At 32.7% G+C, this 22,666-nt stretch overlaps 3 protein-coding genes across 5 annotated transcripts; 1 reads left to right on the top strand and 2 right to left on the bottom strand.

Moving 5' to 3' along the window:
* Positions 1-4,085: 4,085 nt before the first annotated feature.
* Positions 4,086-5,336, bottom strand: LOC108832127 (uncharacterized). Its single transcript, XM_018605625.1, has one exon. It carries the CDS (start codon positions 5,334-5,336, stop codon positions 4,086-4,088), a length of 1,251 nt encoding a protein of 416 aa, XP_018461127.1.
* Positions 5,337-5,971: 635 nt separating this feature from the next.
* LOC130503412 (glutathione S-transferase T2-like) lies at positions 5,972-6,945 on the bottom strand. Its single transcript, XM_056998031.1, has 3 exons — positions 6,751-6,945; positions 6,208-6,666; positions 5,972-6,046 (listed from the first exon to the last, which is right to left on the bottom strand). Exons 1-3 carry the CDS (start codon positions 6,943-6,945, stop codon positions 5,972-5,974), a joined length of 729 nt encoding a protein of 242 aa, XP_056854011.1.
* A 5,087-nt stretch (positions 6,946-12,032) lies between these two features.
* LOC108832128 (transcription factor bHLH137) lies at positions 12,033-14,298 on the top strand. Of its 3 annotated transcripts, none has more exons than XM_018605626.2 (8): positions 12,033-12,455; positions 12,547-12,699; positions 12,804-12,869; positions 12,971-13,039; positions 13,127-13,210; positions 13,326-13,436; positions 13,611-13,723; positions 13,865-14,298. In XM_018605626.2, exons 1-7 carry the CDS (start codon positions 12,048-12,050, stop codon positions 13,683-13,685), a joined length of 966 nt encoding a protein of 321 aa, XP_018461128.2. In that variant the 5' UTR covers positions 12,033-12,047; the 3' UTR covers positions 13,686-13,723; positions 13,865-14,298. The 3 variants fall into 3 exon arrangements, with proteins under 3 accessions (XP_018461128.2, XP_056854009.1, XP_056854010.1); XM_056998029.1 differs by having other exon boundaries at positions 12,041-12,455; positions 13,326-13,424; XM_056998030.1 differs by having other exon boundaries at positions 12,043-12,455; positions 13,142-13,210.
* Positions 14,299-22,666: the final 8,368 nt, after the last annotated feature.

Here is a 22,666-nt window from a genome sequence, read left to right as displayed (position 1 = left end):
GTTTTATGAATTTTATGTGATCGTCCATACCTTGCCCACTGGTACGTTTTAAGCAACTTTGGGAGATTTTGAGTGTTTTTTTGTAATGTATAATTGCATATAATTTTCAAAATTTTATATATTGATAGAGAACTAGCTATGGTAAAATTGAGCTCATCTTTTCAGAAACGGTAGAGATTTTGATTAGCATTCCAATGCCACCAATTTTGAGGTCAGTCGGGGTTATTAGTCAAAAGTTGTGATAATTTTACTGAAAAGTGATAGTTCGACGCACGAAGAGAAAACTTAATATCCTAAGCCATATGTGGACATTGCACATAAGGTTGTGGAATGTAAGCAGACATCCTTGGAATGTCATAAGGCTTCTTTGGAATGTCATAAGGCTTCCTTGGAATGTCATAAGACTACCTTGGATTGTCTTGAGACGTTCCTAAACTGTATTTAAACGTCATTACCCTATTTTGGTATGTTTTGAGCAATTTTGGGAGATTTTGGAGTTATTTAAATACATAAATGCACAAAATTTTTAGAGTTTTATGAACTTAACAATGCCACCAGTTTGTGGTCAATCGAGGTCCTTAGTAAAAAAATATGATAGTTTTACTTAAGAGTGATCGTTACGCACGAAGAAGAAACTTAATATCCAAAGACATCTATGGACATTGCACATAAGGTTGTATAATGTCACCAGACTTCTTTGGAATATCATAAGACTTCCTTGGAATATCATAAGACTTCCTTAAACCGTATTTGAAGGTAATTACTGTATCCACTGGTTTATTTCGAACAATTTTGGGAGAATTTGGGATTATTTAAATACATAACTGCACAAAATTTTCAGAATTTTCAAAAATTTCAGGGTTTTATGAACTTTATGTTATCATCATTACCCTGCCCACTGATACGTTTTAAGCAATTTTGAAATTTTTTGTAATGTATAATTGCACATAATCTTCAAAATTTTATCTATTGATAGAGAACTAGCTATGGTGAATTGAGCTCATCTTTTCAGAAACGGTAGAGATTTTGAATAGCTTTCCAATGCCACCAGTTTGAGGTCAATCAGGGTTTTTAGTCAAAAGTTTTGATAAGTTTATTGAAGAATGGTAGTTTGACGCACGAAGAGGAAACTTAATATCCTAAGCCATATGTGGACATTGCACATAAGGTTGTGGAATATAAGCAGACATCCTTGTAATGTAATAAGACTTCTTTGGAATGTCATAAAATTTTCTTGGAATGTCCTGAGACGTTCCTAAACTGTATTTAAACGTCATTACCCTATTTTGGTTTGTTTCGGGCAATTTTGGGAGATTTTGGAGTTATTTAAATTCTTAATTGCACAAAACTTTCAAATTTTCAGAAATTTCAGAGTTTTATGAACTTTACAATGCTACCAATTTGAGGTCAATCAGGGTCCTTAGTCAAAAGTCATGATAGTTTTACTGAAGAGTGATCGTTTAAGAAAAAATTTAATATATTAAGACATATGCGGACATTGCACATAAGGTTGTGGAATGTCACCAGACATCCTTGGAATGTCACCAGACATCCTTGGAATGTCACCAGACATCATTGGAATGTCATAAGACTCTTTGGAAAGTCATAAGACTTCCTTTGAATGTCCTGAGATGTTCCTAAATTGTATTTGAACGTCATTATCCACTGGTTTGTTTCGAACAATTTTGAGAGATTTGGAGTTATTTAAATACATAACTGCACAAAATTTACAGATATTTCAGAAATTTCAGAGCTTTATGAACTTTTTGTGGTCATTATCCTGCCCACTGGTACGTTTTAAACAACTTTGGGAGATTTCGATTTTTTATTTAAATGTATAATTGCACATAATCTTCATAATTTTATCTACTGATAGAGAACTAGCTATGGTGATATTGAGCTCATCTTTTCAGAAACGTTACAGATTTTGGTTAGCTTTCCAATGCCACCATTGAGGTCAATCGGGGTTCTTAGTTAAAAGTTATGGTAGTTTTACTGAAGAGTGTTTGTTTGACGCACGAGGAATAAACTTAATATCCTAAGACATTTGTGGACATTGCACATAAGGTTGTGGAATGTCACCAGACATCTTTGGAATGTCATAAGACTTCTTTGGAATGTAATAGGACCTTATGTGCAATGTCACCAGACATCTTTGGAATGTCATAAGACTTCTTTGGAATGTAATAGGACTTTCTTGGAATGTCATAGGACTCTCTTGGAATGTCCTCGGTAAAAAGTTATGATAGTTTTAATGAAGTGTGGTCGTTTGACGCTTGAAGAGGTAAATTACTATTCTAAAACATCTGTGGACTTCCAGAGACAGTTGTATAATGTCCTATGACATTGCTGAACTGTCTGTGAACGTCATTACCCCTGCCCACTGGTACATTTTAAGCAACTTTAGAAGATTTTTAGTTTTTTGAAATGTATAATTGGACATAATTTTCAGAATTTTATCTATTGATAGAGAACTAGCTATGGTGAAATTGAGCTCATCTTTTCAGAAGCGGTAGAGATTTTGATAAGCTTTCCAATGCCACCAATTTGAAGTCAATTGGGGTTCTTAGTCAAAAGTTATGGTAGTTCTACTGAAGAGTGTCGTTTGACGCTCGAAAAAAAACTTAATATCCTAAGACATATGTGGACATTGCACATAAGGTTGTGGAATGTCACTAGACATCTTTGGAATGTCTTGAGACGTTCCTAAATTGTATTTAAACGTTATTACCCTATCCACTGGTTTGTTTCGTGCAATTTTGGGAGATTTTAGAGTTTTTAAAATACATAACTGCACAGAATTTTCGGAATTTTATGAACTTTATGTGATCGTCATTACTCTGCCCACTGGTTGTTTTAAGCAACTTTAGGAGATTTTAAGTTTTTTGAATTGTATAATTGCACAGGATCTTTAGAATTTTATCTATTGATAGAGAATCAACTATGGTGATAGTGAGCTCATCTTTTCAGAAACAGTAGAGATTCTGATTAACTTAACAACTAATCTTCAGAATTTGATAGCAATTTTATTTTTTGTTAAGAATTGTGTCTTTTCATTATATATTAAGATGTGTCCTTTTATTATTTATTTTTAGATTTGTATATTAGTTAATATTTAAATTAAAAAGATGTACTTATTTAAATGAAAAGTTGTGACTATTCGTATATGTACCATTTCAAAATAACTACTTTTAAATTGAAAACATATGACTATTTGAATTGAAAAGTTGCGAATATTCATATAATTATCATTTCAAAATAACCACCTTTAAATTAAAAAATATGTGACTATTCATATATATGGAAGGTTGCATGTCTTAATTTTTTATACAAATATTTATGTATTTTCATTTTATTATGCTAATATCTATTATTAATATTTCATAAATATTTTTAATTGTTTTATATCTAAAAATCAGTGTATTGATATGAAAATTTAAAATTCTTAAGTTTTATACATGAAATTTGCATCTCATAATTTTTTACATGAAAAAATCCCAAACAGTGTTGAAAAAATTGGGTATTTTTTAGGAATTTTATTTCTTGTTAAAAATTATGTTTTTCATTATATATTAATATGTGTCTTTTTATTATTTGTTTCAAAAGTTGTGTATAAGTTAATATTTAAATTTTATACAAATATGTCTCTTTATTTTTTCATATTACACATAACTCATGATTTTGTAATACTAACTAAATTAAATTAGTTTACACAGATCCCAGTAAACAATATATTTTTATTTAAAACTATTTTAATGTTTAAAAAAAGATCTTTTATTTATTATAAAGTGATATAATTTAAAATTTTAGAGTAACTTACCTAAATTAATAAAAATGTATAATTTTATTGGTATTGATGTATTTTTATTTTAGTTGTAATTTCAAACTATAAAATATACATTTCTAATATTATCTATAAATAAATATTTTCATACGTTTTGACATGAAAAATTTATTTGAAAATAAAATTAATTTTTCTATAAAATATAAATTAAATAATGATTATTTATTTATAAGAAATGAGTTCCACACGATATCGCGTGGGTTCATTACCTAGTTTATTACAATGAGAATTCATAAAAAGATTATTCAACTAGATTACCAAATCTTTGCCATATATTTTCAACTAAATCGGTTTTCAAACGATCATGTTTGTTTTCACTCCGAATTTGATTACGAATGCCAAGCCTATTAACGAAGTTGGAAGGGGTGGCCGTAGGTTGCGAGACTTCAACATGTGAACTTCTGCTTGACTCTCCAGTTTCGAACTCAGATGTATCAGACAGATGATATGTGTTTCGTTCGTTCTCTACTATCATATTGTGCAGTATGACACAAGTTCTCATAATCTTTCTAATCTTTTCCTTGTCCCATAGTAGAGCCGGGTTTTTTACTATTGCAAACCTCGATTGCAAAATTCCGAAAGCACGTTCGACATCTTTTCTGGCGGATTCTTGATGTTCAGCAAAAAGCTCGGCTTTACGACTTTGAGGTAGTGAGATGGATTGGATAAATGTTGACCATTTCGGATAGATTCCGTCTGTAAGGTAGTACGCCATACGATAATTGTGGCCGTTGACCGTGAAATTAACTTTAGGAGCTCGACCGTCTAAAATGTCAGAAAAAACTTGTGACCGTTGGAGAACATTAATATCGTTGAGGGTACCTGGTAAACCGAAAAATGTGTGCCATATCCAAAGATCATGTGATGCCACAGCCTCTAAGACAATTGTCGGCTTTCCGTGACCTCGTGCGTACTGCCCACTCCAAGATCTTGGGCAGTTTTTCCACTCCCAATGCATACAGTCGATGCTGCCTATCATTCCTGGAAATCCGCGAACCTCTCCAATATCGAGTAATCGTTGAAGATCATCTGATGTAGGTTTTCGTAGATACTCATCTCCAAACAATTGTATTATCCCTTCGTTGAATTTTTCCAAACATAAAAGTGCAGTACTCTCACCAAGTCGGAGATATTCGTCATACGTATCTGCTGCTTGACCATACCTCCGGTGAGCATTTCGTCTTTGCTCAAAGTATGGAACTTCATTACTTAGGCGATCAACAATGGAAAGGAACAATGGTTTGGTCATTCGAAAATGCCGCCTAAATATTTCTGGTGGGTATGTAGGATGGTCACTGAAATAGTCGTTCCATAGTTGATTGTGTTCTTGTTCCCGCTCTCTTTCGATATAAGCTCGTTTGTTCTGCTTGTTGGCTGCACCATGAACGATTGCGTCGTACATTTGATCAAATTGTTGGTCGAACATATCTTCAAAAGTGTCGTCTATTTGATCATCTATGGCATCATCTTCATAAGACGATGGGGAAGACATTTTTTTGGTTGAGTGTTTAGAAAAGAAATAGAGTTGAGAAATTGAGTGTTTAGAAAAGAAAAAGAGTTGAGAAATAGAGAAATATAAAAGAAAAAGAGTTGAGAAATAGAGAAATAGAGAATTGAGAAATAGAGAAATATTTGTTGATTAAGTATAATTCAAAAGAAAAAGAGAGACAAGTTGAAATGAATAAGAGTTGAGAAATAGAGAAATTTAAAAGAAAAAGAGTTGAGAAATAGAGAAATATGGTTGAGTGTTACAGAGATTTTGAGACAATTTGATGCAAGAGAAGTTGCAAGTGACTGATGAAACAAGTGTAACTATTTGAGTGTTTAGAGTTCGATTAGAGAAATAGAGCAAAGAAAGGCAAAGAGAAGTAGAGCAAAGAAAGGCAAACAAACAAGTGCAGAGATAAACAAGTGTAACTTTGGAATGCAAGAGAAGTAGAGCAAAGAAAGGCATAATTTATAGAGTTTGATTACATAATCCGTGACTGAAACAAGTGCAAAGAGAGAGTACATTTTGTTACATAACCCGTGAAGCAAAGAAACAAGTGCAGAGACAAACAAAATACTGCACTTGTCAAGTCCGAAAACAAAATACATTAAAGAAAAGGCAGTGCAGTAGAGAAGCCATTAAACAAAGGCAGTAGAGAAGCCAGTTGAGAAGACAGTTGATAGGTAGAAGCCAGTTGAGAAGCCCGTGACAACCTGCAAAAGAAAACATAACAAATTAGAACCCGTGAAACCAAAGAAGCAACTCAAACCAATTGAAAACAAGCAAGCAAGCAAAACAGAACAACCAAGCAATTAAAAACATAAACGAAGCAACCAATTCTGTGTATAATAAGAAACCAACCAAGCAGTCAAACCAATTCAGAAACGAGTTTGTCCTTCAGAACCATTTCTGTATCAGAAAGTGGATCTTTTCTTGCAAGGAGACGCTCAAGGAGTCTCCGTTTCGATATGGCATCTTTCACCCCTAGCATTGTCTGTAACTGATCATAAGCTTCATTGCCACGCTTCTTGCGTTTGGCTGCTTTAACACCAGGAGGCCTAACCTCTTCGAACTCAGGTTCCACCTCCGCAGCTTCCTTCCTTTTGTCCTTTGCACCATCTTTGGAGTTTGATTTCCACTTCTGATCATACCGAAGTTCCCTCCACGCATGTTCAAGCCCGAACTTGGACCCGTAGTCATTTAAGAAGATGTCATGAGCAGCCTTCATGACATCATTTTCGTTTTGGCCACTTGCTTGCTCCTTCAACGCGGCCTCATGACATCCCACAAACCTGCAGACTTGCTCGTTCAATCTCCCCCACCTCTGCTTACACTGATTTAACTCTCTAGGCGCAAAGCCAGAGAGTTGAGGGCTACCATTGTAATACTCTTCTATCCTCTTCCAAAATGCTCATGCCTTCTGGTCGGTGCTGACAATCGGATCCTTGCTGGTGTTCAACCATGCACTGATCAGCACGATGTCTTCCTTTGGTGACCACTTCCTCCTTTCCAGTGGTTTAGGGACGGGGGGAGACTCTACGTGGGTGTTTTCACTGGTTTGGGAAGCTAGTAGGTTAACATACCCGCCAGCGTTTATGGGAAAAGGAAGCATTTTTGGTTTGGGTTTGTGTTTCTGTTTGTGTTTTTTAAATGCGTTTGTGTTTTTAAACTAGTGTGTTTGTGTTTTTAAAGTAGTGTGTTTGTGTTTTTAAACTAGTTTTAGAATTGATTATTTTCCTAACACTCCAACTACCAAAATTCAATATTTTCCTATGCTAATAGCTATTTCACAATAGTATTGATTAGGCATCAAATCACAGCAACCACACAAACACAAAGTTAATGACTACTTAAAGAGAGTATTAATACTAGTTCTAGTTCAACATTCATATCGCAGCTACCAAGCACAGACTTAAAGACTAGTTCATCACTCAAATCGCAGCTACCAAGCACGTTTACAACTATGTCTAGTTCACAGTAGCATTCTAGTTACATCATTCTACACGTTTACAATTAATTCTAGTTCATCATTCATCATTCCACACGTTTACAATTTAAAAAAAAACAGTTTTCAGTTCGAGTCTGACATTTGAATTTCATTCGAAGCAGAGCTTCTCCAGGTGAGCTACCTGCACGGTGAGGTTATAAACCTCACCCTGGATCAAACACATAATTCCTAGTTAATAGAGTTGTATGTTAAAGAATGTATGATAAAAAAAAATTAAAGACTGCACTACCTCCAGTCTCTCAATCTGTCGATTGAGATCAGGGACCACTTTGATCACCTGCTCCGCCTCCTCGAGACGCCTAGTCAGGCGTTCTATCTCCTCCTGGACACCTGCGACCCAAGGCTGACGATAATGGAGACCATCAGCCTTGTTTAAAACACAAACAAAAATCAGCAAATTTGCATTTATCAAATAAAAGAAAAACCAGAAACAAATATATGAAAATCAGAAAACTTGCCTGGTACTTTGCGCAGCTGAAGAAGCGCTTCCCCGGAAGAGAGTCGTACTCCTCCTTACCCCTCACCTCATCAATGATCCTCCCACCACACGGACACCTTGTCGGAATACCGTATTCCGAATCCGCAACGAAACGAAGCATGTTGATGTGCTCCAATCGCAACTTTTGGTCTCTCATCTCATCTGCGGGTTCCATCTGCACAAGAAATGTATATGATTACAACCATTAAAAGCATAAAAACGAAAGGCAAAACTCAAATTAGAACCCTAACCCGAAACCCCCAAATCGAATTGGAAATCAAACCGTAAATCGAATTGAAAAAAAAAACCCTAAATCGAATTGGAAATCAAACCATAAATCGAAACCCTCTAGACGATTTTGAACCATAAGACGAAAGACAGAAACTCAATTTCAAACCCTAATCCGAAACCCCAAAATGATTTCAACTTGACGAGATCGGTTTCGATCCCAAAAATAGATGCTACGTCGGTGAATCGAGGAGAGGGTTACCTCAGATCGTGGAGGGGAGACTACGTCGTCGATTTGATGGAGAAGATGACCGGATTATCACCGTCGCACTAGAAATCGCCAAATCGCCTCTCTCCCCGACAAACCCTAGTTTTTCTAGACAAAAGAGAAAATGAATCCTCTCTCTCCAAACCTGTGTTTCTTCGTCGTGTACACGATCTCGCGTGTCCAATCCCTGCGTGACACGTCGCTTGATCCCGTCTCATACGGGCTCACTCGTAAGAGCCCGTCTCGCCGATATTAACCCATTTTATCTTTTTTTTTATTTATTTCGGGCCTAAGAACCTGAGCCCATAAACCTCTTTACATACTCTAATGGAGATGCTCTAAAGGGTACATGGATGAACTATATAAGCTGTAAGAATTTTAACTTTGTATGTCCAATTTTCCTAGGGAGAATTGGATAAACGAGACACTTTAAACTTTTGTTTGTCACAATAAAACTTCTCATACTTTTGGCAGTTTTAGATATGTTTTACCCCTCTTTAATGAGAAAAATAGTAAATTGAATTTTAAAAATATAAAAAATATGAAAACTATTATAAACATAAGTATGACAATATATATGTTTAACTTTTTAAAAAAAAAATTGGAATCATATTTTATTTTATCTTCTAGCTACAGTTGGAATATTCATTCTGGTAATCTATCTAGTTTATATGTTGGATTCTAAGTTTTAAACATAGATATATCAAAGGTATATACCGTAAACTAACATTTCTTCTATATTCTAGCAAAGATAGAATCGGTTACATAATAATCAAGAAAGATGTATTCGGTCTACCTACAACTTGATAACGATATATAGCCACAACTCAATGATATAGCTTGGTTATATTACGTGTCATAGTTTGTTCTGCCTTTTACCTTATATGACGCCTATAGGAAGAATACGATTCTCACCTATTATAAGATGTTCTACCTAGGTAGCATACGTATTCTAGGCAAATCGTGAAAATATGGAAATTTCTATATTAGGTTAAAAAGAAGTTTTGTTGCAAAATAGAAATATTTCTGCACAATTGAAAGTTTTAAAATTAATTTTAGGAGCAATATATACAACCAGAAAGTTTTAGGACAACTTTTTGATTAGTTAAAAGTTTGAGGACCTGTTTTGCAAAACTATCTAAACTGGCCATTAATGCTCTTCGACAAGCTTTCTTTCGATCTGCGACGACGAGGACTGATTCCGATATAACAGACACAGTGGAGTGAAGCAAACAACACGACGAGATTGAAGCCTTCGCATATGAGACAGAGGAGTGACATCGCGAGTTGAGTTGACGCCGTGGAAGAAGCATGGTCACAACAATTGGAAAAGAACATGACCACGAACTTGACGAGACGAAGCCAGAGACGAATCCAATCCAGCACGAAGAAGAGCATAGAGGTGAGGTGCTAAAGAAGAAGATTGGAAATTTTTTTTACTTTCTGTTTTTTACTTCGTGGAAGAAGACGATGGTGTAGATTCTTTTTTTCTGTTTTTACTTTTTTCTAATAAAAACTTAAATTAACTATAAAATATTAAAATCAATTAGGTTAATTAAAGAGTATAATGGTATTAAAGGAAATATAAATCCTAGTTACCTAAATAATTTTCTACAAGTCTTATTGTGACAAACTATAGATCAAAGTGTCCTATTTTTCTAATTTTCCCTTTTTCCTATTCTCGTAATGTTTATGCATTATCTTAGTGGATGAATTTATTTTGAGATAAATTCAAAAAATTATCCTTGTCACTAAAATACCAACGTAATTTAGTTTGATTGTGGTCCACTCTTCACGCACACAAATCTATTACTTATGTGCTCGTGCTGGTAAATAGTGTGTGGTTCATTGAGAATGAATACATGTATGGCGGAACTAGAAACTTTTTCAACCGGAGTCAAAGTTGAAATTCCTTATATAGATTTTTAAAAGATTTGAAATATATGTTATTTTTCAATTGGAATAATGTAGGTTTCAAACTATATTGGGGTCAATAACAAACTTTTACTGGGGTGAATGTTATAAATTTTCACAAAACACTATGGTTAATTAAATTAAGTGGGGTCAACTGACCCCCTTAATGAACCAATGCAAGACATTATAAAGATCTGTTTATAAATCTTGGTTATTATTTAGAAATATTTTCACGTGAAAACTTATGATACAGTACGTAAGAATCGTTAGTGATTATATCATATACACATTGCTTTACCACAATATTAAATATATAATGCTTCGGTAGCATACCGTATAGGGAAATTTGGACGCATGACTATAGTACAATTAGAATTGAGGCGGTAACCATAGTAAACGGAGTGCTACAATATTCTTTATATAATATGTATAATGACAAAAATTACCCTTTATTCCTGTTCATTCTCACTCTCACTTGATCTTTGTTTTTTTTTCTTTTATTCAATGATTATTTACAAGTTTATGAAACCGTACGTTACACGACGTATAATTATCATATCCACCAAATGTTTGATTTTTTCTTCATATCTTTGTTTGGGTTTACAATTTTGCTACTATCCAATATATATGGGATTAAGAAGCAGAGGATGCGTAGAGCTAGTGGAGAAGATGAACAGTATACACTTCGTCGAACTATACTATTTGATAAACATAGAATAGTACACCGCGATGTGTACTGTTACATCATCTCTATGTCTTGTCTTCCAGCAATGTCGCCAATCATTGTTTCCTTATCTCTTTCCACCGTCTCTTCTTTTTCTCCAATTCTTCTGGGTATTTTTTTCTCCTACTTCATCAACTCCGACTACACCTCCATCATCCATTTGCTAATGGTGTATCTTCTTACACTGCTCGACTCTACTATTTAATGATTATAGTATAGTATGTATCATCTTCTCCTCTACTTCTTATTGTGGTTTTTTACTAATCCCTCAAATTTATTGACAATGCCACTAGTTTCTTCACAAATCGGAAATCCTCCTCCTTTGGGTTTAGGGTTTAGGGTTTATGGTTTGGGTTTAGGATATATGGTTTGGATACATTGTTGGGTTTAGGATTTGGGTTCACTAATCCATTGGGGAGGGGGGGGTTAGGGTATAGTTTTGAAGAGAGGGAGGATTTGATTTGGGATTTTGGGTTTTGATCAGAAATAAAATTATAGAAAAGGGGTATATAAGATCAAGGGAGCCTATAGGAGATTTTCCGAAACCATTTCCAAACATAGAAATAAGTAACATTGTTATATATTTTGTTAATGTGTTACATTCTATTGTAAAATCGAATAATAGAAATATAAGTGTAAACTAACCAAATATATAATCTTTTTTATAGTATTGGTATCAATTTGTTTTCTATACTATTTTTAAAATAGTATAGTATAGTATAGTCAGTAAATTGTGCACAATGCGTCGAACAGACGATCACGCGCGTAAAAGGAGATTCTTGTCCACTTTTGTGGTAAATAGACACACTTCCCCATAAAAGTCATACATGGTTACTTCTTTGATTTTTCTGCTTGCTATGAATATAGAGCAAATTGACCATACCATATATATTGATATTCAACAAAAAGAAAGACGTAAGCAGTTTACAAAAAAAAAAAAAAAAAAACAAAAAGAAAGACAGTCTCAAAAATTTGCCGCCGAAATAGGTAAATATATAAAATCAATGAAGAAGAGTGGTCCCAAAATACCCTTTACTCTATTTCTCCATGACTCTGAATACAACACACAACTGCTTGCTTATATAAACTATTTCATGTCTTTAATTGTTCTTTCCCACAACAAGAAAAAGCACTCTCACAAAGATAAGAAATCTGAAGCTTCCACTCTTCAAATGGCATCTTTCTCTTCTTTCCAACACTATCCTCATTCTCTTCTTGATCCTCTTCTCTTCTCCACACCCAACTCCTCTGTTAGGCTCTCTGGTTTCACGGACCAGAATCCTTTCGATTCACTACCAAACACTTCTAACATCGTAGATACTTCCTTGAACCCGTTTCTTGAATCATATAATGTTGAGAAAACCGAAAGCTCTGATGTTAAGAAACAGATCAACACTAATGCAACCGCAGCACTCACAGGCGACCAGCTCAGCCAAGGACCATTCACTACGTCCGCAGGAAAAAAACATCGTAGGAAGACCAAAAATGGGTCTAAGTCCAAGGTAAGTTAAGTCAACTTGTAATGTGCTTTCATGTTTAGGAACGGGTTGTGACTGACAGAAACGTAAATGTTGGGGGTTGTTTACAAATCAGGAAGGAGTTGAGGTAAGAAAAAGTAAAAAACCAATAAATGGTAGCTCAGGCGAAAAAGAGAAGAGAGCGAGTGAACAAGAGCCTCCAAAAGATTACATTCACGTTAGAGCTAGAAGAGGCCAAGCTACTGATAGCCACAGCCTCGCCGAGAGGGTATATTAGTCTTGTTGGTTTTAACTTGTATTTATTTCATTAATGTCTTTAAATATAAAATTAGGTAATTGAAATATTTTGGATGTTTAAATAATTAAATATAGGCGAGAAGGGAAAAGATAAGTGAACGGATGAGGACTCTGCAAAACCTTGTCCCAGGATGTGATAAGGTTAGCTAGAGACTATTTTAGTTATAAAATTATAATGTTTTAATATCCTTTTTATGTCTTGAAAGATTTTTATAATCCAAATGTGACATAAAACCGAATAGGTAACAGGGAAGGCCCTCATGTTGGATGAGATTATAAATTATGTGCAGTCCTTGCAGAATCAAGTTGAGGTGCATTGTTCTATATATCTTATTCTTATGACATTTTAAGTTTAAAATAGTAGTTACATAAATATAAATTATTTACTTTTTCATTAGTTTCTCTCGATGAAGCTAGCTTGCATAAGTCCAGTGGCCTATGACTTCGGTTCGGACCTTGATGGCATCATAGTTAGACCTGAGGTACTCCATCTACACTCCATCTCTTAATCCCCGGGTAATCAGAATCCGGTTTCGGTAATACCAAAAGTTGGTTACCAATCGAAATTAAGTATCGTGTATTTGTGTTGATGAACAGATGGAATCCGCAAACGTTGGAACGTCTTTTGCTAATGCAATGCCAACAACTACTACTAATTTTTCTTCACTGTTGGATGATTCTATAATACCCGCACAGGCACATCTTCAGGTATTGTTTTTTTTCCTTCTTATGAATTAAATATTATATACATTTTAGTTGTCAAAAATATATTTAGATATCATAGTAAGGATAACCAAGAATAGATAAGGATCAACTAAATATATTTTTGAAGAAAAGGATCAATTAAATATTAATAGATGAATTATGTGTTTCTTAATTTAGGAAGATGGAGGGGAAAGGGAGCAGTTTGTAGACAGAAGTGGGTTCAACAACAACAACTTTTGTTCTTTCTCTTAATTAATCACATGTCGACACAAACACAAAAGCCTGCTTTCGTGAGTTCTTCTGATCTTGTCTCTTCAACTAACCTAATTATTATTACAATTATTATTGTTACTATTATTTTAACATTTCTCATACAATTGTCAAAAAGCTGGTTTTGGTTTCGTAATTTTTGCTATTGTTATTGGATGTAGGTTGATTCAATATCCTCAAATATGCAGGGAGGGGATAATATCTACGTAACCAGGGCTGGTTTAGAGGATGTGTAGTTAATTATTACTTTTCGGGGGTTCGGAAAAAAAATAAAAAGCTCATTTTCATATGTGGCTCGAGATTTTCAACATCATTATTTGCATGCATGCTTTCATACCTTACATTCTTCGCCATAATCATCAACATCATCATCATCATAGTCAAATGATAGAAGAGATGGTCATTTGAGGAAAGGGCAGAGGCAATTCGATGGAGGAAACAGCGACATAAAACAAGTCCGCTTAGCTTATTTACAGTGTTTTAATATATGATTCAAATTTGAATACTTTGGATTATTCATTCATGAGTATATCCCTTGATTAGTTCTTATTATTTAACGGCTTGTGTAAGATTTTTTGCACAAATGTTTTATTTATTTCTCCACTCGTTTTTATGTAAACTGGTATGAAGACAGTCATGTTATATTTTTTAAACATAAATATAAATATGCGGGTGGAAAAAATCCATACATGTAAATATTAAGATTCGTTTTCTGTCAATTCGTTTGTTACATAATGTCAGAAAATATTAGATTTCCCTTCCTGGAACGCTTTAATGTACAGTTGAATAGTTTGGTCATAGTTTTCTGCTCTCACTTGTCACGCATTGATAACTCCCATTCCCCCGTCTTTTCAAATTACATGCATTATACATATGCATATGTTTATGTTACATATAGAAAAAGTATTACATTTAGAGTCACTTTATGTCATTTATATAACACTTCAAGACACTTTTAACTCCTCACACACATTTTCATTCTCCCAATGCAACTTTCCCATTTCCCAACCACAAAAACTCGATTGTACCCTTTTCCTACTAAAAACACTCAACTAATTAAATTGAAATATAACTAATATTCTCTTTATAAACAAAAGATTTTTTTTCGACACTGTCTTTCCTCTTTACCTTTCCATAATTCTCTTATGTTATTATTTCAGAACTTTTTTTAATCCCAGAAACTGAATCTACATCTCAAAAAGAAGAAGCATCATCCCGAGTCTCAGTTCACCGTTGACCTCCTCTCCACTGTAATCAAAGCCCAAGACACCATGGCTGAGCTTGATGCTGAGCACCACTCATGATCTTCTCTGGCCATGATTGTTTTTCTCTGCAACACGAAATTCCAGAATCGCCATCTCTCCGAGTCTCAGTTTCATTCTTTTTGCAATTTTTGGTCTTGCAAAATTTGTGAAATTTTAATGATAAAGAAAGGTTGGTGATTGCAAAGTATGTGAGTTAATGAAGGAAAAGAACTTGCAAATTATGTGAGAATATACAATCTTGTACATGTGTACAATAAAAATTTGTACAAAACAATTCTTGTACACATGTACATATAAGAGAGACAATGGAAGAAATATTTTTAAATTGAGTTAAAATAAACATTTTAATATTTTGCACAAAATTGAGTTATTGTAAGTTGCAAAATAAGATTTGTGGTTTTGGCCAAAAATATAACGTATGGTTTTGGTGATTTTTTTTATAGTATGTACATGTAAACATTGTCTGGATAAATCGATGTAGTACATGTGGATAGTGAAAGTTTCGTGTACAGTGTCATATACATAGGATCTCAATGAAATTTTTGTATGAAATTTTTGTGTACATAGCGTCATCAAAACGAAAGGGGCCAATGCTTCAAAATCAAAATATCCATTTGGTCTAGATTGAACAATTTAAAGTACTAGGGAATTTCGTGACAAAATTTGCACATAACAGAAGTTTTAGACAAATTGGAGAATAAGCAAGAGTTGGAGGACCATATGTGAAAATAATCGAAAGTTGGCCATTGTTGTTCCCTACCAAGCTTTTCCTCGATCTGCAATTGATGTGATGACGATTCCAGAGGACATAACTCCGGTCTGGAACATGGAGACCACGACGACGAGCACCGATGCTAAATGGCGATAAAACTTACCTCCAGCAATTTCCTACCCCGTCTGTTTCCGTCGCGTCGTGTGGGCGTCGTCTCTTGCTTCCAGCAATTTCCTACCCCGTCGTGTGGGCGTCGTCTCTCGCGTCGTGTGGACGTCGTCTCCAGCAATTTCTCATTGGGTTGAAATTGAAAGAAAAATTCACTCCACTTAATTTTCACCTCGGGTCCGTCATCCCCACGATTGATTTTTAAAAGAGAAATGAAAATTCAAAACCTAAACCAAAAAAGAAAAAAAATAAAATCTATTCAAGTTTGCATTTATCAAGGACAAAATGGTATTCAACCATCCATGATGTGTCTTCGTAGCTGAAAGTGTTCTTTTATGATAGTGAAACTCATAATGTGACCTAAACTGTAAATTACTCTTACATATATCCTAAGTTTTATTTAGGGTCTGGTAGGTAAAATATTAGAATAGCATATGCAGAGTAATATGGAGTAAGTAATTGAGAAGAATGACAAACAATAAAGTGGGGGGGGGGGGGGGGAGGAGACGAAAAGAACTAAGAATTATGTGTACTCTGGATTTCTCCTGAAGAGTGAAAATAATGATACTCCATTTTTTATGCTAAGAAACGCAAAATACTTGGCGACAACGAGAGAAACATTTTTTTTCCATTTTTCACTTGATTGGTTAGATTTAATGCGAAAGTAACCAAAAAAATTATCTCCATATTTTTTACCCTAAAAAAACTATCCAATCAGACACTTAGATTAACGGGATGTAGCTAGTGACATTATATATACAGCCCTTTGGTTAAACAAATATTGTCACTATATATTTATTATATATATTCCACATTTGTACATAATTCAAATTGAAATAATAATAGCATTCTCAAAAAAATAAAATAATAGCAAAATACTGATTAGAACAAACTTAAGATACTTTCTTGGGCAAGGAAACCATAAGATACTGATCGATCAAACAATTGAAAGTAGAGTATATATCAAAATTTTCAACTAGAATGGCTTAATACAGCAGCATAATTATTGGAAGGATCCAAACCACAAATGTAAGCCATAAACTAATAAATTGGGTGCAATAGAGTTATTATTATATAAATTTCTCACAAAGTAATCACTCGAATAAGTTAGCAGAATTCTCATCTCATTATTGTGATACGTTGAATTATCTAACAATTACATGTGCAGCCATAATATAACAAATTACTAGGATTTACAAATGGAAATTTCTTGTACTAGATTTAACTGATTTATTTTATTTACAGGTAAAGTATAATGATTGTAGCCGACCGTAAAATAAACATCTACAAATATGCAGGCATCGATTGGTTATGTTTCAATAGTTGATAAGACTTGGGTATTACCAAGTAGTCAGTGTTTTGCTGGTCTCTGTCCTTTAGGTACATTCTGTGCTTTCTTGTTGTGTGTTCTTATTATTATTTATCCAATTTGGCTTTTTCTCCCCCAATAAATGTGTATCTAAGCGACACTTCCTACTCTAATTTAACATTCAAAGGCTAAAGGGGACGTATTCCTCACATTGTTTTGCTTATTATTAAACTAACACTAGCATTATCACATTTTAATACATACGAAATACAGTTTTGTGATAATTAAAAAATCCAACTAAGTCATATAGTTTTAGTTGTTCTACTATGGCTTATATTGCGTTTAAACCGGCGAACCGTATATATCTACTGACAACGTCTTTGTTCGAATGGTTGATAGCTAACACAAGTGAAAAGAAAATTGTATTTGACCCGCATGTCGATATTTAAACATTGATAAAGGCAAAACAATATAAATTCAAAAGAAACAATTCGAAGGCATGACAAAATGAGCAGTCCATTAGTTTTCAACGATTTTCATGTCTACATATGTCTAGTCCCATCTCTTTTATTACACTATCTTTTTCTTTGTTTGCATGTACCTAACTTCCTTTCCACGTGTACAATAATTTATATCCATAAAAACGTTCTAAAAGACTCTAGGTCGCAAAATAGTAGTAACTGCGGAAACTCATACGCAACAGATCTTTTTTTTTGGTGTAATACGCAACAGATCTTCATAATACTATCATAAATATTGTTTTTTTGAAAATAAGGCTTTCAGTATCATAAATATTGTTGGCCAAACGTACAAGGAAGAACAATAAAACACAAATAATTGTACAGATGAATTCATCTTAAAAGAGATAGATTGATGTAATTATCTTGCCTTCGTCAGCTCTAGAATTACCACTGTCTCATGTCTCTCTTCTTAAATTTTCTTTAACTATAATTGATTTAGCTTGTTCCCTACATTACAGTTGAGATGCAAGCTAGTTAATATCTACCTCGAACAGTAGTTGTCATTTGCCTGTTATGGATGGTACTATTTTTTGACTAAAATATGCTACTTTGAAAATATAAATATTTTAACTTACTATTTTGGGTATATATATTTACATAGCCAGTCATGAGCATAGCATGATGAAATATTTTCTTTGCTCTCTATGTTTTATGGTCTTGTTTTATGGTCTTTGAGTTTCAAAAACAATTTATTAATATATACCTTAAAATATATATAGTCCCTTAAATTTTAGGAACCGTAAGCTTGAGTAATTTTGTAAGAAAAGATGTTAACATTGCGAGAGTTTATTTTAAAAAAATATATATTATGTGTTTTAGAGCTCGAATTCCTATCGTGACATCGTGTGTTATAGGGAAATGCGTTGCGATACTTGCGTAAGTCTTAGTAAAATAGTATGTCGTTTTACAGAAAATTATACAATTCTCAAATTTGTTGACGTAATCTATGGAAAATGATTAGAGAGTGTGTTTAATCTGTTTACTTGTATAATTGGACCATCCGCAGTTGAATATGGACTTAACTTAATGGTTATGACGACAGAGTGCTTGACTTGACTAAAAACAAAAGAATATGATGACCAACTAATATTACAAATTATTCGGTAGGTATATATATGTTAGTCTCCTTAGCCTATAAGAAATTTAGTTAAGAGAAGCAAAATTAACGGGTTTCTTTGAAGCTTAGTTGTACATTCAAAGAAAGGCAACGATGATTGCTTTACAACAAGGAGCATGTAAAGCGATTATGCGCTATAGCTTTCTAAAGAGCGGTCCAGATCCGATAGATGAACAAGAATTTAACACATTGGGGGTGATTGGTTTGGTTGTAACTGTAAAAAAATTACTGTAGAATTTACGCTCTAGAATTTTTTGATTTAGTTTTAAGTGATGTAGATTTTAAATTTATTGATACAGCAACATATTTCCTACAGCAAAAAAATAGAGTTTTAGAAAATAAGGTAGTTACAGGGGAAAATGCTCTTTTAAATCCCCAACTATTTGAAATCAGCATTTTTAATACCCAACTATCACTTGCGCAGATTTATTCCTGAAGTTATTATTGACTGCACAAAATCAGACATTAAAAAGTCAAAATTAGTTATTACACAAAAAAATAAATTATAATTAAATAAAATATTGATTTGGTTTTCAAAAACCTAGAAATCTTTAAAATTGTTGCTATCTAAGTGACTCCGAGAGAGAACAAGCGAATATTATTGTTAAAGAAAAAAAATCATTTTCTTTATTTTCAGTATCAAATTTTTATATTTTCACTATAATTTTCTTTATATCATCGAAAATATAATTTTTTTTATATCATCGAAAATTATATGAACTCGACGAAAATCTCTTTCATCATATTGCATAATTAATTTTAAGAATTTATGGGTTTTTAAAAGTCAAACCGATGGATTTTTCTAATTATAATTCATGTAATAACTAATTTTGGCTTGTTAATGTCTGATTTTGTGCAGTCAACAATAACTTCAGGAATAAATCTGCACAAGTGATAGTTAGGTATTAAAAGTGCTGATTTCAAATAGTTGGGGATTTAAAAGCCCATTTTCCCGTAGTTACAGTCAAATTCTCTATATTTTGTTGTACCTTTAAAAACCAATATAAAACATGATTGGTGATTTTAAAAGTTGTAAGTAAAAATTAAAGCTAAAACCAACTCCTACAACCCAACCAATCACACCCATTATTAATAGCTTTATTAAGCAAAAACAGCAGTCAAACTTACATTCGATTAATAAGTTTCCTTACAAGAATATAGCAATAACTGGACTTTTCTGATTCCCTCATTATTTAAGTATGCACAAATGTATTGTGAGATATGGTCTAAAAAAAAGTATTGTGAGATATGGTCTCGGCTCTGGGAAAGTACGAACAAAGTTCACATGAAAATATCGAATTTTTTTTTTGTCAGCTTTTTTTTTAATGAAAATATCGAATTAACAGATTTGCTAGTGTTAATCTCAGATTCTAAGTGAGATAATATCAAACGTAGTATATTAAAAATCATGAAGCATGGATCATTTACTCATTAACTCAATTAAATTTGAACTGAAAATAACATGATCTCTAATATGATGTTGGATCAAAGGTGATATGATATAGCTAGCAATGGATATAAACAACGTATGTGAATTTGAATTATGAAGTTCTGAAATAAATTCACAGGTAGAAAGCACATGCGAAATATCACTTCTTAGAAATGCTAGCTTTGCATATTATTTTTGCATATAAATTCCGGTTATAAAACAAAAACAAATAAACTATTATTTTTATTTTAAAAGTATCTAAAGGTTTAATATTAATGGATTATACACATTTGATATTATTTAGTTTATAGTACGTATTTGAAACACTTCCCTTGTTGATTAGCGTAAAACTAAAATTTGCTACAGAAGAGTATGGTCTATGAGTATTGATATGATTTTAAAAATCTTTACCAAAACAGTTCTTTTTAATAAAACACAACTGAAGTTTTGAATTTCCTTTTTGGAGAGTAAAAAAATTTATATTTAAAGTTATACAGTTTCTTTTAGAGATGTTATTATTCTTTTAGAGATGTTCTTATGAGTGGTTAAAAAGGAGATGTCAATATATAGTTTAAATACAACAATTACAAAAGTAAAAATTCCAACAAATTAAATGACTACTCGGGTAAATTAGAGTACACATTTTTTTGAACTTTAGAGAAACATTAAACATCAAAGAATTAGAAAAATGTATCTATTTACTTTCTGTGTATGAAAATGCCAAAAAAAAATATAAATTTTGGAAATGGAGAAAGTATATATGATGTCAATAACAATTATGGTGACCATAATATTATGAAAACATGGCATGCCATGAGACATGATATATATGGACCAGTAACTGTTGAAATTGATACGACAACTAAACTCCTCACCCGTCGCTGTTGTTCGAATCGGTGACCCATCTCATGCTTTTTTGTGTCTAATTTCTTTTGTTTTCAGCACTATGCATATATGATATCCTTTTCGAAGTAAGTATCCATATATACAGATATACAGTACGTATGATGTATGCATGTATCATTTATGTATACTCAGTTAATGTTGAAGTTATTAATGGAGTTATGATTACTAATATCTAGTCATCTTATCTCTTGTAATTTAAATTCCAACTAGATCTTGATCCGCACACCCGTGCGGGTATTCATTTTATTTTTAAATAAATACATATACTGTACAAATAGTAGTCCGTATTTTAAAAATTTATCGTATGAAATAATTTTTTCATATGGATCTTTTAAACAAAAAATATAGTTTATATTGAGTACTTTTGTTTTGTTTTTCAAATTTTTATAATATAAATCAAGCGACCGCACAAGTGTATATTTACTTTTTTGTATAAATAAAGTGTATAATACTTGTGCGGTCGTTTGGTTAATATAAAACGTTAAAGTAACACATAATTTTTATTAGAAAAGATATTCATTAATACTTTCGAAACTTGTTATATTTATAAAAAGTATTAATTTACCGAAACAAATACCTTAGATTAATTTACCGAATTAGAATGAGAACTACAATTAGTAAAATTCATCATAGCTACTATATAATAAAGCATCATTTACGGTTATAAATTTGATAAATATAAAATAAAAGTGTATCTTCTTTTTAAGTTAGTTATAACTCTTGCTACACGGAAACCTGATTAGCTTATAGGAGATGTAAAGGGATGTGTTGAACAAAAATTATTTGAAAATCTAATTGTTTTGGATTCTTTCTCAAGTCAATATTGAAATATAGTAACCGCTTAGAAAACAATGGCATTATCAACTTAAATTAGAAATAAATGTTAAATAGATTTTTAGGAGATTCACAATATCTTTCTAGTTTATATGTTTGGTTATGTTTTGTTTGATGATTAATGGTAAATTATTAAATGCTAAATAATAAATGATTGTGTTAAACTAATAATTATTATCTCAATGGCATTTGATTGTAAATATTGTGCAAGTTTAAGGGTGAAGTTTATTTTGTACTTCAGTTTTAAATAGATTAGATATCGAAAATAAGATTCAAGATGGTGCATATATGTAAAACACTTAATGAAGACGTATTGTTAATTATTTTTTATATAAAACCCAATTTCCTACATTTACATCGATTTGAAACCACATTCATTATTTATAATAAGTACAAGAAATCTTAAAAAGCATTTAAGAGAAAATATTTGATGGTCGCAATTTTTTTAAATCCATATTTTGAAGGATCATGTGCACAAATATAAAACCACACATATTGTAAACTTAATTTTTTTGTCAAAAAAGATATATTTTTAAAAGGACCAGAACTAGTGTTTTGAAAACTAGACCTGGATCTGGCGGTTGAACCAGTAAATTTCGTTGTCTAAAATAAATTTCGTTATAGATTTGTGAAAAAAAAACAATACTTAAAAATCCAATAACCTCACAACAACCATTAAAATCCGGAATCCGGTTGAACCAA

The sequence above is a fragment of the Raphanus sativus genome, unplaced genomic scaffold, assembly GCF_000801105.2.
Source record: "Raphanus sativus cultivar WK10039 unplaced genomic scaffold, ASM80110v3 Scaffold0944, whole genome shotgun sequence".
Taxonomy (NCBI): domain Eukaryota; kingdom Viridiplantae; phylum Streptophyta; class Magnoliopsida; order Brassicales; family Brassicaceae; genus Raphanus; species Raphanus sativus.
This window is presented reverse-complemented; position numbering and strand designations above follow the sequence as displayed.

Excerpts from the sequence above, each read along its gene's own strand:
- LOC108832127 (XM_018605625.1), bottom strand. The coding sequence starts at position 5,336 with ATGTCTTCCCCATCGTCTTATGAAGATGATGCCATAGATGATCAAATA.
- LOC130503412 (XM_056998031.1), bottom strand. The coding sequence starts at position 6,945 with ATGCTTCCTTTTCCCATAAACGCTGGCGGGTATGTTAACCTACTAGCT. Across the intron at positions 6,667-6,750 it reads TTGTCAGCACCGACCAGAAG|TGTAAGCAGAGGTGGGGGAG; the intron begins GCATGAGCATTT and ends GAGTTAAATCAG. Across the intron at positions 6,047-6,207 it reads ACAAACTCGTTTCTGAATTG|GTTGTCACGGGCTTCTCAAC; the intron begins GTTTGACTGCTT and ends TTTCTTTTGCAG.
- LOC108832128 (XM_018605626.2), top strand. The coding sequence starts at position 12,048 with ATGTCTTTAATTGTTCTTTCCCACAACAAGAAAAAGCACTCTCACAAA. Across the intron at positions 12,700-12,803 it reads GCCACAGCCTCGCCGAGAGG|GCGAGAAGGGAAAAGATAAG; the intron begins GTATATTAGTCT and ends AATTAAATATAG. Across the intron at positions 13,040-13,126 it reads CCTTGCAGAATCAAGTTGAG|TTTCTCTCGATGAAGCTAGC; the intron begins GTGCATTGTTCT and ends CTTTTTCATTAG.